Source organism: Microtus pennsylvanicus, chromosome 19 (genome assembly GCF_037038515.1).
Source record: "Microtus pennsylvanicus isolate mMicPen1 chromosome 19, mMicPen1.hap1, whole genome shotgun sequence".
NCBI classification, from domain to species: domain Eukaryota; kingdom Metazoa; phylum Chordata; class Mammalia; order Rodentia; family Cricetidae; genus Microtus; species Microtus pennsylvanicus.
The window spans coordinates 17,515,826-17,533,120 of record NC_134597.1 but is presented as its reverse complement, the minus strand read 5'-3'; the positions used below and the strand labels follow the sequence as shown (position 1 = coordinate 17,533,120).

General features: G+C 39.4%; 1 protein-coding gene across 7 annotated transcripts in view; it reads left to right on the top strand.

The window, feature by feature from the left end:
• Cadps2 (calcium dependent secretion activator 2) overlaps nt 1-17,295 on the top strand; it is a 505,709-nt gene that overhangs the window by 420,165 nt on the left and 68,249 nt on the right. For all 7 annotated transcript variants that reach the window (XR_012908510.1, XR_012908509.1, XR_012908508.1 and 4 more), the window contains one exon: nt 7,748-7,904. Coding sequence is in view for 4 of the 7 variants with exons in the window: in XM_075953365.1 (XP_075809480.1) it covers nt 7,748-7,904 (157 nt within the window). In the remaining 3 variants the exon portion in view is untranslated. The remainder of the gene's footprint in view (nt 1-7,747; nt 7,905-17,295) is intronic.

Below are 17,295 nucleotides of genomic sequence, written 5' to 3'. Positions count from 1 at the left end.
GTTTTGATTTGCATTTCCCTGATTGCTAAGAATGTTGAACATTTCCATAAATGTCTTTTGTCCATTTGAGATTCTTCTGTTGAGAATTCTCTGTTTACTTCTCTACTCCATTTTTAATTAAGGTATTTATAATTTTAATGTCTAATTTCTTGAGTTCTTTATAGGTTTTGGAGATAAGTCCTTTCTCTGATGTGGGGTTGTTGAAGATCTTTCCCCATTCAGTAGGCTGCCATTTTGTCTTATTGACTTATGTGTCCTTTGCTTTACAGAAGCTTCTCAGTTTCAGGAGGTCTTATTTATTTATTGTTGCTCTCAGTATCTGTGCTACTGGGGTTATATTTTGGAAGTGGGGTCCTATGCCCATGCATTGAGGACTGCTTCTCACTTTCTGTTCTATGAGGTTCAGTGTGGTCAGATTTATATTGAGGTCTTTAATCCATTTTTACTTTAGCTTTGTTCATGGCTATAAATATGGATCTATTTTCATTCTTCTTTGTCTTGAGATTCAGTTATGCCAGCACCATTTGTTGAATATACTTCCTTTTTTCCATTGTATAACTTTAGCTTCTTTATCAAAATCAGGTGTTCATAGGTGTGTGGATTAATACCCAGGTCTTCGATTCTATTCCATTGGTCAACCTCTCTGTTTTTATGCCAATGCCAAGCTGTTTTCATTACTGCAGCTCTGTAATAGAGTTGATATCAAGAATGGTGATGCCTCTGGAAGTTCCTTTATTGTACAAGATTAATTTGGCTGTCCTTGTTTTTTGTTTTTCTATAAGAAGTTGATTATTGTTCTTTCAAGCTCTGTGAATAATTGTGTTGGAATTTTGATGGTGATTGCATTGAATCTATAGATTGCATTTGGTAGGATTGCCATTTTTACTATGTTGATCCTACCTATCCAAGAGCATGGGAGATCTCTCCATTTTCTGGTGTCTTTTTTAATTTCTTTCTTCAAAGATTTAAACTTCTTTTCCAATAGATCTTTCACTTCTTTGGTTAGTGTTACCCCAAGATACTTTGTTATTTTTGACTATTGTGAAAGGTGATGTTTCTCTGATTTCCCTCTCAGCTTCTGTATCATTTGTGTATAGAAGGGCTACTGATTTTTTTATTTGATCTTGTATCCTGCCACATCACTAAAGGTATTTACCAGCTTTAGGAGTTCTCTGGTAGTTTTGGGGTGATTTATATATACTATCATATCATCTGCAAATAACAGAAGTTTGACTTCTTCCTTTCCAATTTGAATCCCTTTATCTCCTTCTATTGTCTTATTGCTGTTGCTAAAACTTCAAGAACTATGTTGAAGAGATATGGAGAGAATGGATAGCCTTGTTTTGTTCCTGATTTTAGTGGAATAACTTTGGATTTCTCTCCATTTAATTTGATGTTGGCCATCTGCTTGCTGTACATTGCTTTTTATTATATTTAGATATGTTCTTTCTATCCCTGCTCTCTCCAAGACCTTTATCATGAAGAGGTGCTCGATTTTGTTGAATGCTTTTTCAGCATCTAATGAAGTGATCATATGATGTTTTTCTTTCAATTTATTTAGATGATGGATTACATTGATAGATTTTTGTATGTTGAACCAGCCCTACATTTCTGGGATGAAGCTGACTTGATCATGTGGATTTTTTTTGATGTGTTCTTGGATTCAGTTTGCCAATATTTTATTGATTTTTGCATCCATGTTCATGAGTTGGATTGGTCTGTAATTCTCTTTCTTGCTTGAGTCTTTGTGTAGTTTTGGTATCAGGGTAACTGTAGCCTCATAAAAAGAGTTTATTCCTTCTGTTTCTATTATGTGGAACACTTTGAGGCGTATAGCTATTAGCTCTTCTTAGAAGTTCTGGTAGAATTCTGCTTTAAAATCTTCTGGCCCTGGGATTTTTTGATTGTTTGTTTGTTTGTTTGGGAGTTTTTTGATGATAGCTTCTATTTCCTTGTAGTTTATAGGTCTATTTAAATTGTTAACCTGGTCTTGATTTAATTTTGGTATATGGTATCTATCTAAAAAAATTGTTCATTTCTTTTATATTTTCCAATTTTGTGGAGTACAGGTTTTTGTAATAATGACCTAATGATTCTCTGATTTCCTCAGTGTCTGTTGTTGTTTCCCTTTTCATTTCTGATTTTGTTAATTTGAATGTTTCTCTTTCTGCCTTTTGATTTGTTTGGATAAGGGTTTGTCTATCTTGTTGATTTTCTCAAAGAACCAGCTCTTTGTTTCATTGATTCTTTGGATTGTTTTCTGTGTTTCTATTTTGTTGATTTCAGCCCTCAGTTTGATTATTTCCTGTCTTCTATTCTTCCTGAGTGAGTCTGCTTCTTTTCTTTTTCTAGAGCCTTCAGGTGTGCTGTTAAGGCACTAATGTGAGCTTTCTCCGTTTTCTTTATGTGGGCACTTAGTGCTATGAATTTTCCTCTTAGCACTGCTTTCATAGTTTCTCATAGGTTTGGATACACTATGTCTTCATTTTCATTGAATTCGAGGAAGTCTTTAATTTCTTTCTTTATTTCTTCCTTAACCTAGGGTGGTTTAGTAGCTCACTGTTCAATTTCCATGGGTTTGTAGGATTTCTGAGAGTAGTATTGTTGTTAAATTCTAACTTTAATCTATGGCAATCCGATAAGACACAGAGGGTTACTCCAATTTTTTTAAAATCTGTGGAGGTTTGCTTTGTTACCAAGTAAGTGATCAGTTTTAGATAAGGTTTCATGAGGTGCAGAGAAGAAAGTATATTCTTTTCTGTTTGGGTGGAATGTTCTATAGATGTCTGCTAAGTCCATTTGATTCATTACATCTGTTCGTTCTCTTATTTCTCTGTTAAATTTCTGTCTAGTTGACCTGTCCTTTGGCGAGAGTGGAGTGTTGAAGTCTCAAACTATTCATGTGTGGGATTTGATGTGCGATTTAAGTTTTAGTAATGTTTCTTTTACATATGTGGGTGCTCTTGTATTAGGGGTGTATATGTTCAGGATTGAGACTACATCTTGATGGATTATTCTTGTTATGAGTATAAAGTGTCATTCTCCATCTCTTCTGATTGATTTTAGTTTGAAATCTATTTTGTTAGATATTAGGGTAGCTACACCCACTTGCTTCTTAGGTCAATTTAATTGGAAAACCTTTTCCCAACCCTTTACTTGGAGGTAGTGTCTGTTGAGGTGTGTTTCTTGTATGCAGCATAAGATTGGATCCTGTTTTCATATCCATTCTCTTAGCCTGTGTCTTTTTATGAGTGAATTGAGCCAGTTGATATTGAACGATATTAATGGCCAGTGGTTGTTAATTCTGGTTATTTTTCAATGGTAGTGTTTGTGTGTTTCCCTTTTTTGGGTTATGCTGGTGGGAGGTTATCAGATACCTGTGTTTTTGTGGGTGTAGTTTAGCATCCTTGGGTTGGTTTTCCTTCTAGTACTTTCTGTTGGGCTGGGTTTGTGGATACGTGTTGTTTAAATCTGTTTTTGCCATGGAATATCTTGTTTTCTCCATTGATGGTGACTGATAGCTTTGCTGGGTATAGTAGTCTGGGCTTGCATCCATGGTCTCTTAGTGTCTGCATCACATCTATCTGGGACCTTCTGGCTTTCATGGTTTCCATTGAGAAGTAGGGTATAATTCTCATAGGTTTACCCTTTTATGTTACTTGACTTTTTCTTTGTAGCTCTTTGATGTAGGAGGGTCTTCTATCTATCTTTTGCTTTCATTGGTTAATTAATAAAAAAAAGTGCTTGGCCTGATAGGTCAGAACATAGGTAGGCAGGGAAGACAGAACAGAATTGTGGGAGGAAGAAAGCAGAGACAGGCAGACGCCATGCTTCTCCTACCCAAGACTCATGCTGGTAAGCCACAGTCAAGTGGCAATGCACATTAATAGAAATGGGTTAAACAAGATGTGAGAGTTAGCCAGTAAGAGGATAGAGCTAATGGGCCAGGCAGTGTTTAAATGAATACAGTTTCCGTGTTATTATTTCCAGGGCTAAGCTAGCCATGCAGAAGCCGGGAGGGACAAAAAGCAGGCCTGCTCACCTCATCACTACAGCTCTTAATATTCTTTTGTTTTGTTTTGTTTTGTTTTGTTTTTGTTTTTCAAGACAGGGTTTCTCTGTAGCCTTGGAGTGTGTCCTGCAACTAGCTCTTGTAGACCAGGCTCGAACTCACAAAAATCCACCTGCCTCTTCCTCCCAAGTACTGGGATTAAAGGCGTGTGCCACTACCACCCGGCTTAATATTCTTTCTTTATTCCATATATTTTATGTTTTGATTATTATATGGTGAGGGGATTTTTTTTTTGATCCAGTATACTTGGTGTTCTTGTGCCTTCATAGGGATATCCTTCTTTAGGTTTTCTTGGTCTGCTCTGTACTGTCAATGTCTGTCTTGGAAAGTCTTTGAGGTCTCTATAAGTCTTTTTTCCTTCTCTCCTGGTTTGTTCTCTTGGTGCTCTCTCTTGGTCCCCTCAGTATTATAGCCAGCTTTCAACTCTTAGGTGGGGTGTGGTTAGTAGCTTGGGGAGTCCAGTGGATATGTTTGGGCTTTGAGGGAGCCTACCCACAGGAAACTCCCTGCTGACAGACTAGGAAAGCCAAGGGAGTTGGGGAAGGGGCCTGGGGTTTTGTCCCACTCTGGAGGTCCTAGAGAGTAGGGTGTCCCTCCATGTGGCTGTTCACTCACCTCTTAAGTCCCCTCAGTATTGGAGCAAGCTGTCTTTCAGAGTTCCACTGAGGTTTCAGGAGGATAGGCAGGTTTTGGGGCGAAGTGGTTCCAGTAGTTTGGAGTGGCTGCTAGATGGGGTTGGATTGTGGGGTGGCCGAGGGGAAGCCTACCAACAGGAAACTCCCTACTGGCTGGCTAGGAAAAGCCCAGTGATTTTGGTAATTTTGATATTCTTTCTCTATCTTTTAGTTAGTTTGAATAGGAGTTTGTGTATTTGTTAGTTTTCTCAAAGAATCCAACTCTTTGTTTCATAGATTCTTTGTATTGTTCTCTTTGATTCTAATTTACTGGTTTTAGCACTGAGTTTGATTATTTCCTGCCATCTACTCTCCTTGGGTTTGCTTGCTTCTTTTGTTCTAGAGCTTTCAGGTGTGCTGTTAAGTTGTAGTATGAGATCTCTCCAATTTCTTTACGTAGACACTTAGTGCTGTGAACTTTCCTTTTAGCACCACTCCCATTGTGGCCTAAGTTTGCGTATGTCATGCATTCATTTTCACTGAATTCTAGGCTTTCTTTCATTTCTCTTATTTCTGCCTTGACCCAGTATTCATTCAGTAGAGAGTTTTTCAGCTTCTCTGAGTTTGTAGAACTGCTGCTGATGTTTCTTTTGTTGAAATCCAGCTTTAATCAGTGGTGGTCTCATATATATGCAAGAGGTCATTTCGGTTTTCTTGTATCTGTTGAGACTTGCTTTGTTACCAATTTTGGAGAAAGTTGTGTGAGGTGCTGAGAAGAAGGTATATTCTTTTGTGTTTGAGTGAAATGTTCTGTAGATATCTGTGAGGAACATTTGGTTCATGGCATTTGGTAACTCTAGTATTTCTCTGTTTAGCTGTTGTCTGTATAAACTGTCTGTTGCTGAGAGCGGGGTTTTGAAGTCTTCCATTGTCAATGTGTGAGGGTTGAAGTGTGATTTAACGCTTAGGAATCTTTCTTCTACACACATTGGTGCCCTTGTGTGGACTTTGGTCAAGCAGGGGATCTCCGCCCAAGTTGGAGGGGCTGAGATATGGTGACAAGGAGGAGGGGGGACATTAAGGATAGTAAGGGAGGGTACAGAGAGAATGGATATGATTCAAGGGCTAGCGGCCTATCTGGAGTTCTGGTAGCTAGTGTGCTCTCTAATCTGTTAGGGAGTCTCCTCTTGAGTTTACCTACCTGTTCATCTGGCTGGTGTGGCCTGCACTTGAACCGGATTTAAATATTATTAATGAATTATTTCAACAGGGACAATTATAAAAGTGTATCACAGAACTTTTCATGTTTTTTATCGGTTAAAAGATTATGAACGTGGGCTGGGAGATGGCTCTGTGGAAAAAGTACTTGCTATGCAATTGTGAGAACCAGGTCAGTTCAGATCCCCAAAGCCACACAAACATCTGGCAAATCCACAGTCTACCTGCAATTCTCATGCTTAGAAAGCAGAGGCAGGGATCCCAAGCTCACTGGTTATACTAGCAAGCCATATAAGGGAATTCTGGGTTCAAGTGGGAGACCCTGCCTCAATATGTGTGGCAGAGAGTGATTCAAAGAAAACCTCTAGCCTGCACATGCACATACATGTGCAACCACACACGTATGTACACCACACACAAGAAAATATTTAATATTTAATAGAAAAGAAACAAAGGCAAGATCTAAAAGACAGCACACAAAAAGATGATTTTAAAATTCTACAAGTGTATGAAAATGAAAACTTAAGTTTTTTTTAATTATAGCTAAGCAAAGTAAAATAAAACTGAGAATAGAGGCATCCCCATTATTTTCAAGAACTGTCTAAAAGTGAAGTATTACTTTCTCCTCCTAACGAAGCATACATTTTTAAAGTGATTGTTTTCCTTACCAGTTATGAACAGGCCTGGTCAAGTACCGAGTAAAAAATGAGCCAGACCTGAACTGTCTCTACCAGCGATTAAAGTCTGAGAAGCGGACTTGTAGTCACGTGGCACAATCGCTGTACCTGGTGAGCTGAAGCTGCTGGGTCTCAGAACTGCCGAGGGGGCCTAGTTCACATTGGTACACCAGACGTCCTTCCTCTCCAGGACAGGAAGATTCCCATCTGGTACAGGTCCCAGGGCTTTGCGAGCTTAGTTAATGCTTTTTGGGCTTCCCATGTGTGACCTATTTATGTTCTTAAACAGTAAAACTGTGACTTGTTGCAGTTGAGCGCATGGACCGGAGTAAAGACTGTTCGGAGAGCAATGTAGAGGCTTTGAGACACCCTTTAACCCCTTCATATTTAGAAGCGTATCCTAAGGAAACTTACTGTTCCTCACTGTGACCAGAATACCCGACAAGGAATGGTGTAAGAGAAGATGGATGTTTCTGGGGTTATGATTTCAGGTGGTTCTTTCTGTCATGGCGGGGAAGGCATGGTGAGCACAGCAGGTCAAATCAAGAAGTAGACAGATTCCAGCCAGTTCCGAAAGTTTCTAGAACCTTCTAAAACAGTGCCACCAGCTCGGCAGTAAGCCTCCAACTCACATCGTTTGGAGAGACACTTCATCTCCAAACCAAAATAAGAATAATCATATTTCAGTTGAGGATTTATTTGCAAAGATCTTACCACATTGTCCTTGGGAATCTCAAAAATTAGGAGACTATCATCTCATAGTAGAATACCATGCATTTGTTAAAGACAAAAATCAAAGGAAACTATGATTCAGTATGATGATAAATATGGTAATATTTCTGTTCATTACAAAGAAAATATTAGAAATTTTCATTTATGAGGAATTTTTCTCTTTGTTTTATAAGTTTTCCTATGGCTTAGTTTAATGTCTGTTTCTAGAGTAATAAATGTCTGTTTTAGGTTTCATTTATCAATGGTAGAATTGCTCATATATATGTGATATATATGTCATACCTATGAAATTTCTTATCTTAAAATTTTATTTTATTTATTATACTCCCTTTTTTATAACACTGAGACATGTGGTATATTTTTCAGGAGCATAGTATGTGTACATGTTTCTAAGAACTCATCAATTTCTCCTTTACTTCTCTATCTTCTTGCAGGCATTTGCCTGGTGGCCAGACTTATTGGCTGAGCACGCAGAGAAGTTTTGGGCTTTATTCACGGTAGATATGGATACTGCACTGGAGGCCCAACCTCAAGACTCCTGGGATAGCTTTCCTCTTTTCCAGCTACTTAACAACTTCCTCAGAAATGACAGTGAGTACTTGTGTTTCCCTTCCTATATGAAATGGCAAGGGGTGGATACATATTAGCTCTGAGTATGTATGTACATCATCCAAGTCGGATCTCAATTAGAGTCGCCATAGATAACCAGAGTGTTTATTGACTTTGCCTGAGTCTCTCAGGCCAGAGTCTGAGGGGAATGACACATCACATCCTTCCCTGAACTTCATAACAACTGCTGTTTGGAATAGACAGCTTTCTCATGGCACCTCGAGGATCAGAAAAACCCATATAGTCTGGCACTGATGCAGTACTTGAGACTGCGTGCATCTCTGAGAGACACTCCGTGTGTCAAGATTCCCTTTTAACATGCACCATGATTGAAATGTTTTCCCAAGAGTGGATTTATCTCCTCAGGTGATTGTAAAATATTGCTAAGTGTATTTCTTGTTCATTCATATTTAGAAATCAAAGAGAAAATAAGGGTCCTCCATTGAGACTGTTTCCCAGTATAATAATAACTTTCATAGTTATTCCAGTAGGTGGTCTAGCAAGAGTGTGAACTTGGCTTTTATTAAAATAGTAGTATATAGATTCCTGAACCATTTCTATGATGGGCTTTTCCATTTTCCCCAGACTCGGTTTAGTTACCAGTAGCTGCTCTTACCCTCTGTGTGGGGGTGAGGGCACTCATTCCCTACTTAGTACATTTCTTGCTGTTATATGCCTGCTGCATTCTGCCTCCTAGAATCTGGTCATGATTGTCCTTGATCCTACGGAAATCTTTTTGCTCGAGTTTTCTGTTATCCTAGATCATTTAAATCTCCTTCACACAACAGGCCTTTGACATTTCTGAACATACCTCACTCCATTTCTGTCTGTAGCTTTGAAGTTTGGTCCTCAGAACTCTGGTCATAATATCCCCTGAGTCACTCCTTGCTTCTCCATTGCCAAAGGCTGGTCTCGCTCCATCTATGCTTTCTGTACACATAGAACTTTCTGGATCTTCAAACTCCAAGTCAGTTTGTTCTCTCTTTGAAAAGCATTATTGCATTCTTTCCGTTTAAAAGTTGAATCTTTGTCTTACAGTTGCGGTTTAAATTTTTTTTTTAATTACTCTTTGGTTTGGTTCATTGTTAGGAGCTGATATCTATCTCTATATAGTCATTCATCCCTTTGGGTCTGCTCCTCTCAAACTGAGAAAGAAACTCATGTGGATATGAAAGCATGATGCTGTACACCCCGGGAGCATCCCAAATTTCAGCACCAGCCAGACCAAGAACCCTGCTAGAATGAGAAAGGCATCGTGTTATATGGTCCTTAACAGCTTCAGTTCCATAGACTCATATCTCTGCCACTTGACCTTTGACAGCCGTTAACCTTCTAGGCTAGCCAGTCTTTATTTACAGAAGGACCAGGGTAATTACACTCACAGGGTCATTGGTGGTGAGGGTGAATAGGATGATGACTCACATGCAATAGATGCTAAGGGGATATCATGGATACTGTAGGCTCTCCGTCTGTAATTTCAGTACTAAGTATTTCTGTCAACTTATCCATTCTATTCCGTTTCATTAAATTTCCAAAATAGTGTTTATTGTGAACACAAAGAACTAAGAGACAATTCCTACTTCAGATTTCGCCACAATGTCTGTGCTCAGGAGATCCTAATTCCACATTGAATCATTCATTTTGCATGTCAGCCTCAGCCAGCTCAGAAAAGCCAGATGTGTTCCTTCCTAGCAGACAGAGGCTCTGGAAGCCTCCCATTTCTTGTTGCCTGTCTTCATTCACAGTCTGCTGACAAAACGGAGGGCTGTTTAAAAAAAAAAAAACTTTATCTTTTACCTATAACAATAGGCACATGAATTATGTATTAGGTCAGGGGTAAATAAGTATAGACATCTTTTTGAGACTGCTTCCTCCATTTGAACAAAAACACAAGGATACGCGAGACTTGGGGTTATGAGGAACTGAGTTCAGGCCAAAAGTGGCATGAGAAGCCAGCAATGGTGGTATGCCCTGTAATCCCAGTGTTAGAGACATGGAAACGGGTATATCTGTGGACATCACTGGCTGACTGCCTAGCATAAGCTGCAAAATCCAGACCAGTAAGTAACACTGTCTCAAAAAGCAATTCCTGAGGAAGGACACTGGAGTGGTCCCTGGCCTCCACCTATTATGTGCACATGAACAAATGTGCACACACACACACAAAGAAGTAATCGTATTAATTATCTGTGTTGGTTAATGTTCACATTCAAATGGTAAAGATGATTAAGCATATAAGTTATATAAAATAACTTGGATTTTTCATATAGGAAAGTAAAATAGTATATAGATTCTTGAAAATTTTTCTTGAATACTTACAAGTATATCAATGATTTAATATTGTTTTTATTTATTTTCAAGTGTAAATGTCTGAAACATCAGAGTGAGAACCACAGCATTCTATAATCTTCATTTTATTGTGTATGTATATATGTGTGCCCAGGTATGTGTATGTACACCACAAATATGCATGAGGCCACATAGGTCAGAAGAGAGCATCAGATCACCTAGAATTGGAGTTACAGGCAGTTGTGGGACGTGAGAACCAAATATGAGTCCTTTGTAAGAACAATGAGGGCTTTTAACTGTTGAACTCTTCTCTCAAGACCCAAGTAAACCACAAGATTTTAATTTGGGGGTAGATTCATAAATATCGAGTTCATGGGGTTTTTTATTCTACTCCTATTTAATGTTTTCTTAAAATTAACGACAGTTTAGCATGTATGGTACTATTTTGGGTTATTTTGCTGTGCAGTCATAGATCCACAGAGAAGTATTTATTAGAGACCTCTTTGGGGCCCAGTCAAAATTGAGGGTGCCTGTATCTTGGCTTGGATTTTGCAGTGATTAACAGATTTTAGAAAACATCAATTATTTCTGAGAAAAACAGCTCCTTCATGTAGTGAGGTAAATAAAAAGTTCCCCAGTGCCATAATTGCCTTTTGGTACGGGGAGATTGGTGCAGCCTAGGGAATTGAAGGAAGATGAACAATTTTCATCCCAAACTCACAAGTTTTGCTTCAAAAGCAAAGTCACTAAATAATTCTCAGCAGTTGCTAAAACATTCTTTTTTTTTCCTGGTTGTTACTATCACTTTTGATGATAATTAAGACAATTGTAAATAATCATGTGTTTGTTTTATTACGTTCCTTTGATAACTATTTGGTGAAATCTGCTTAAATATTTAGTGTCAACTTAAAGTGCCCTCAAATCATCCATTTTGAAATCCATGGGAAAACATTGTCTTTCCTTTAGTCTCCCTGAAAGGGAGATTTACATAACGGACATGCTGTTGCAGTTTTTACCATATTGACCCAATTAGAGTTATTGTCCAAATCCCAATTAATTACAACTTAAACTAGCCAGGAACACGAGCAGCAGAGAGCTCTGAGTGTTCAGTGTTGGGACGGGAGGTAATTTGCTGAATAAATGATGCTTCCTTTACAGATGATTGTGTACGGGGGAGGTGTGTGCTGCAGAGAGTGACCTGCTGCTTACAGAGGATTTTAAATGATCATGGCGTATTACTAATAAATGATTCATCTTATATTTGCTTTTCCAAAATTTAAAATGACTAAGACCATTCAAGATGAGATACCAATTATTATTTGTACCTTATAGGTGAACCGCTTTTACTGTTCCCATAAGTTCCTTGCCATCATTTTGTATTGAAATCTTTTTTATTATTTTATTTTATTACTTTAAAAAACATACCAATCCAAATTCCCACTTCCTCCCTTCCTCTCACTCTCTCCACACAACCTCCACTCCACCCTCTTGTATTAAAATCTTTATGCTTGTTATTTAAAATGAACTGTCTTATCTTTTGGCCTGTGGAGGAGGGGATCCTAGGGAAGGACTCTTGGTTTTCCAGCTGAGGAAGCTGAGGCTGGTGAAGGCAGTGAGCCCAAGCAGGGCCCTAGCACATAGGGAGTTAGGGACAGAAGGGGGGCTGCGGCAAGATCACTCTGTCACCAGCTCAGCTTCATTCCAGAGTAACAAACCATGTTCTGGGGGCATTTATATAACAATATTATTTTTAAAGAATTCCTTGAGCTTTTAATTTTAACTTAGAAAATACTTTGGGGGCACCAGGTTATGCGGACAGAAGGGCGGTACCGGTTATCAAGGACAGAAAGGGTCTGGTAAAGGAGTGGATTATCTGAGCATACATGTTAGGAGCATCTGCGACAAGATTTCCAGGGGAAATTAGTGGAGAAAGGGGGCGAAGACCTCATGTTCAGCTTCTCTTTGCAAAAGGAGAAAGATGTTACGTCTGAGGTGTGTGACTTCCCTTGCAGCTAACAATGTCGAGAGCACCCTGGCGCTCTGAGAACACTTGGAGATGAAGTGTGCTTTCCCTCAGGGGGAAGGGTACCAGCTGCATCACGCTTTTAGCAACTGTCCCCAACCTCCCACCCTCATGGCCTCACCCGCTGATTCCCAGAGCAAGGCTGGTGAGGTAAACAAACTTGGGTTCCTTTCCTGGCCAAAAATGGCCGAGCTTCTGCTTGCCTTCCAGGCGGTCTCCGTGCACCCCATCTGCTCCCCGGACTAGAGATAATGAGATAGGCAGTCACTTTCAGAGGGAGCCAGGGAAGCACATTTGGAAGAGAAGTGTATGAAAAGTGGAAGGGAAAACAAATGTCTTCCTAATGAAGCAATTACCACGATAGTTAAAAGATAGCTAAGTGACTACAAGGCAACTACAGATAGAGTCTACCCTGGCATGGGCTTCTCCCCAATTGTCCCGTGGAGAATAGTCGCAGCAGTGACCGCTCCTGACGAATGAAAGGCATCCCCAAATGGCTCCGATCACTTCTTTCAGCTCTCCTGAAAGGCAGGCCCTTGCAGAGAGTCACCTTTTAATCTGTGGCTATGCTAGCAAGTGGCAAATGACCATTCTACTGGGAACCGATTCCCAAGCGAAAAATACCACGGTGCTTCTTCCTTAATTAACAGCCTTTTCACATTGCTAGCACATTAAAGCCAGCCCGAAGAACACCCGTGCTTATGTAATCAATGTCACAGCGTCTCTGCCTAAAGGAATAATAAATGTTCGGGCTCGGCGCTAAGTGAAAACCTGTTCCCCAAGACTTTCACCTCCATAAAGATGGGCTCATAAAAAAAAATCGAAAAAGGGAAAAATTGGAATTTGGTCTCGTGAGGATAAAAAGGCTAGTGTTAATAATTAACAGGGAGAGTGAAGAGGAGTCAAATTAGCCATAATAGAGCCCAGAGTGACTGGCAAAGTCACCTCTCATTATCAAAAAACTCATTAAGAAATGAAGAGGTGGAAATCCCGCTGGGCTATTCTCACACTCAGGCTGTATCAGAGATTATTTTTCAGATTTCTTTCAAATGAAGAACTGTTAGGTCACCATATTGTATATTAGGTTAATCTTCAAGCTTTGAAATATGAAGGACTGACACCTGCGTGTCATTCCACCCCCAGTGCTTAAATGAGCTGTGTGTCTGCAGTCCACGAAGCGGTGTTTATAGAGTTATCTGTATATACATACACAGGGAACAATGCAGAAAGGGTATAAATTCTACATTACACCTTGGTTGTGTGCCAGCAGTTTTAGGGATAGCGCCTCTCAAATGATGGGATGACCACCCAGTAGGAAAATGTATTGAACTCTAATCCCTAGAGATGATTGAATTTTAAATTATACAACAGAATTTATTCTCTTGAACAGAAAAAGGAAAGGGTTATGAAAGCAGCAGACAGTAGCATTTTCCATCCTTGGAATTCCACAGGACAACTCCAGTTTCTATGTCTCACGTAGACATTTCTGAAACCATTTCAATCCTCATTTGCTCTACTTAGGATTTGCTTGCTTAAAGATAACAATAACCTGCTCTAACAGGTGCCTGTGTCCGTCACAGAAGATGTACAGAAACATTTATGAATTCTGCTTCTCAACCTCAAAAAACCCAGGCTTGACTAACAATGAGCCTGCTGCAACCACACACACTTGCTTCCACTACGGGAGAAGAAGGTATTATGGGACCTGACTGCAAACATCAGAAAGCTGTGGCACATGGAATAAAATCAGACTTTCACCCCTGGCTCTGATGTTAAAGAATCTCATAAAGTCAGCCCGAGGACTGCTGGAGATGAAGGCATTGTGGTCCTGAGCTTTGGTTAAAAATTCCTACAGAGTTGTGCCTGAATAAAACTCGTATAAAACAAAATATGTGGATAAAGTAAGAAATTATTCCTGTCTCTAAGAAGCATGAAAATTAATGGTCAATAGGAACATTTCTATGTTACTAAATATAAAATAATAAATGGTTATAGCAGATAAACAACTCAGTCTCTGTTCTAGCCCCTGAAAGTTTTTATTTATAGTTAGAAAATTACATTTGTTATATTGATTGTATCCATTTAATAGGTATATTTACCTTTATTGCCCCCAAAGTAAGAAACACTGTAACATCTGAGCTTTCAGTTGACACCTCCCTTTAGATGTATTATATACATACATGTGTCTGTTTATAGTTAGCATATAAGTTAAATATTGGTAAACCATATAAAATTGCTTTTCAAAAATTTTAGCTGATTGAGGCTAGCAAAATTCAGTGAGTAAAAGCACTTTCAGCCAAGTCTAATGGCCTGAGTTCAAGTCTCAGGACCCACTTGGTGGAAGAGAATTGATTCCACCAAGTTATTCTCTTATTCACACACACACACACACACACACACAGAGAGAGAGAGAGAGAGAGAGAGAGAGAGAGAGAGAGAGAGAGAGAGAGAGCACTCTCTACACACAAAAGTAAGTAAATAAGTGTGTTAAAATGTAAGTGAATGGTTAAAGCAATCCACTGTGTTTCTACTTGAATTGAGTGGGAAGCTATCGTAACTTCTATTAGAAACTGCATGCAGGAATCACATTTATTGAGTGAGCATTTAATATGCCAGGCTCTCGGCTGGGTGCACGATGCTGCTGTCGGCCACAAGTCTCCTCACTTCCCTCCTGAAATGCCGACTCCGGTTTGCTGTGCTGCTTGTCTTTGTTCTGTGTATATATAAACCTGAAGAGTGACTATTAATTTTATACCTTAATCCATTGTCTAAGTCTTGCTGCATGTTGGTAGAATTTGTATTCCCTTGAATAACTATCTCATAGCAAAGTCTCTCGGGTTGTCCTGTGGTTGGTGGTGTTTACTTTGTTTTGTTATCCGTGAATTACACTTTTACTTATAAAATAACCAATTAGAATTTGAGGGAGAATAATCATTCTTACCAGTAATTCACTAATGCCAACTAATTGGAAGGCAGAGCAGCAACATAAAAGTAGATTATATAGTTCAAGAGAGAGCAGCATATGTTTACCCTGAAAACAATACATGAACACCTCATTTGCCTATTCATTTTACTCAGTAATCATTATCTCCGTAATTTTTATTAATTAGATCATAAAGTATGTTGAAATATTGCTATTAAAAGCCTCTGTCAAGTACTTTTTATTTATTAATTATTGGAGACATTCAAACTAATTAGGCCCTCTGCATCCTGAGTTTTGCTTTATTTAGGCCTTTTTCTTCCTTTACTGTTATTTTTACTAGTACTATAAGATATCCTATCAGGCATGTTGCTTCATTCTCTAATGAGGTGATATTTCAGTACATGGAATCTGGGAAGAAATGGTTATTTTGGTCAGTTAGGTGCTGAACCTCCATTTAAGTAGCTGTAGCCATCTTTTTAAGATTCCAGGACAATTCATGGCTCCTCCACACCTGGAGTACAATGTCAGATATAATCTTGACACTGGGGGAGGTGCCTGAGTTGGACCGCCTGTGAGTCTGAGACTAGTCTGGTCAACATCGCCAGTACTAGGCCAATACGCCAGGACCACACAGCGAGAAAAAATGAGGAAGAAAGAAACCTCCTTGGATGAAGCCAGGTTGAACACCTGCCCTTTCCAGTGCGTTGTTGCAATGGTGCCTTGTAAAGCCAAGGGTTAAACAGGTGACGGCAGCGAATCCTTACCACAGGAGAAGACTCCTGATGCCTCAGGCTACCTCGGAGAGGGGCTTCTGTCTGATGGAAGTTGGGTGAGAGCTGGCAGATGGGCAAGCAGGGACCAGCGCACGGTGACTGACAGGTGTGAATTTCTGTAGCTGTGCTGTCCCACACTAGTGTGCTCTCCCTGCTTCTCCCCTGCCTCGCCTTCCCTTCCCGTCTTCCCTCATCTGTTTCACTGTGCCCTTCTTTCCCTTTCCCCCATCTCTCTCTGCTTTTATTTCTCTGTAATTACAAACTAATATTGTCAGGTTTTCTTGATTTTTTTTTAAAAAATGGGGCTTTTAAAAAATCAAAAAAGAAGGCAAGAGATATATCGCATCGTTAGAACAAGTACCTAGAACCTGAGTTCAGTCCCAGCCCTACCAAAAATTAAAGGCAAGTGTCAGCTGAAATTGGAGCAAACTTCTAGCCAAAATTTATTATTTGTTATAGAAATTCATAAGAAGTATAGGTAATCTTCATTTTCTCCAAGTCATGCATGAAATAATCACATTGCTAGTAGTAATAACTGACCAAAAAATGCTATTTGTGCCATATCCATTAAAATAAGAAGGCCTCTTATCAAGTAGAAATTTTAGCAGCCCTATCTATGGATCATAATAGAATTTATCATGACGGTATTGTCTAATAACGTATTTTATATAAAATGTGAAGAATATACAGGCCTCAATTGGCTATATAGCTGTCATTTGATGCAGTATTCCAAAAAAAAAGGATATAGTAGCTGTTCTTGTATCCAAAATATTCATTCATACATCAAACACCTAAACACTACTGTAAGCCAGGCCTCAGCTCAATATTGAGAAAACGTATGATCCCTACCTCAAGGACTAGTGCTGGCATAAGGAGGAAGGAGAGAGGAATAACTGTAGAGGGAGAAAAAGACATCAGCTAACAGGGTTTAAACATGAAAACATGGAAAAGCCAATAACCAGTCAAGGAAGAGGGGGCAGAATAAAGTATTAGTCATGATATGAGAATTCGAGTGACTCAAGAAAATCAAGTTTATGCCACAGGAAATATGGGCCACAAGCACCAGAAATTGACTGGGGAGGCCATGGTAGGGTGTCATTGAGAGCCCCATGCCTTGCTGAAGCTTTCAGGTTTGTTGGAGGGCCACATGCAAGGACTGTACTGTGGGGGTGGGGGATAGTTGTACTTTTTTTTTTGTAAACCCTCCTGCTTGACGCTGTGAGCAGATGAGCTGACCAAGGGAAAAATAGGAACCCAAAGGCCAATTAGGAAACGACTGCATGAGTCATTGCAGACGAGAATAACAGACTGAGTAGCAGCCACAGAGATAAGCAGAGGACCAATCAGGTGCAAAGACTTGGGAGC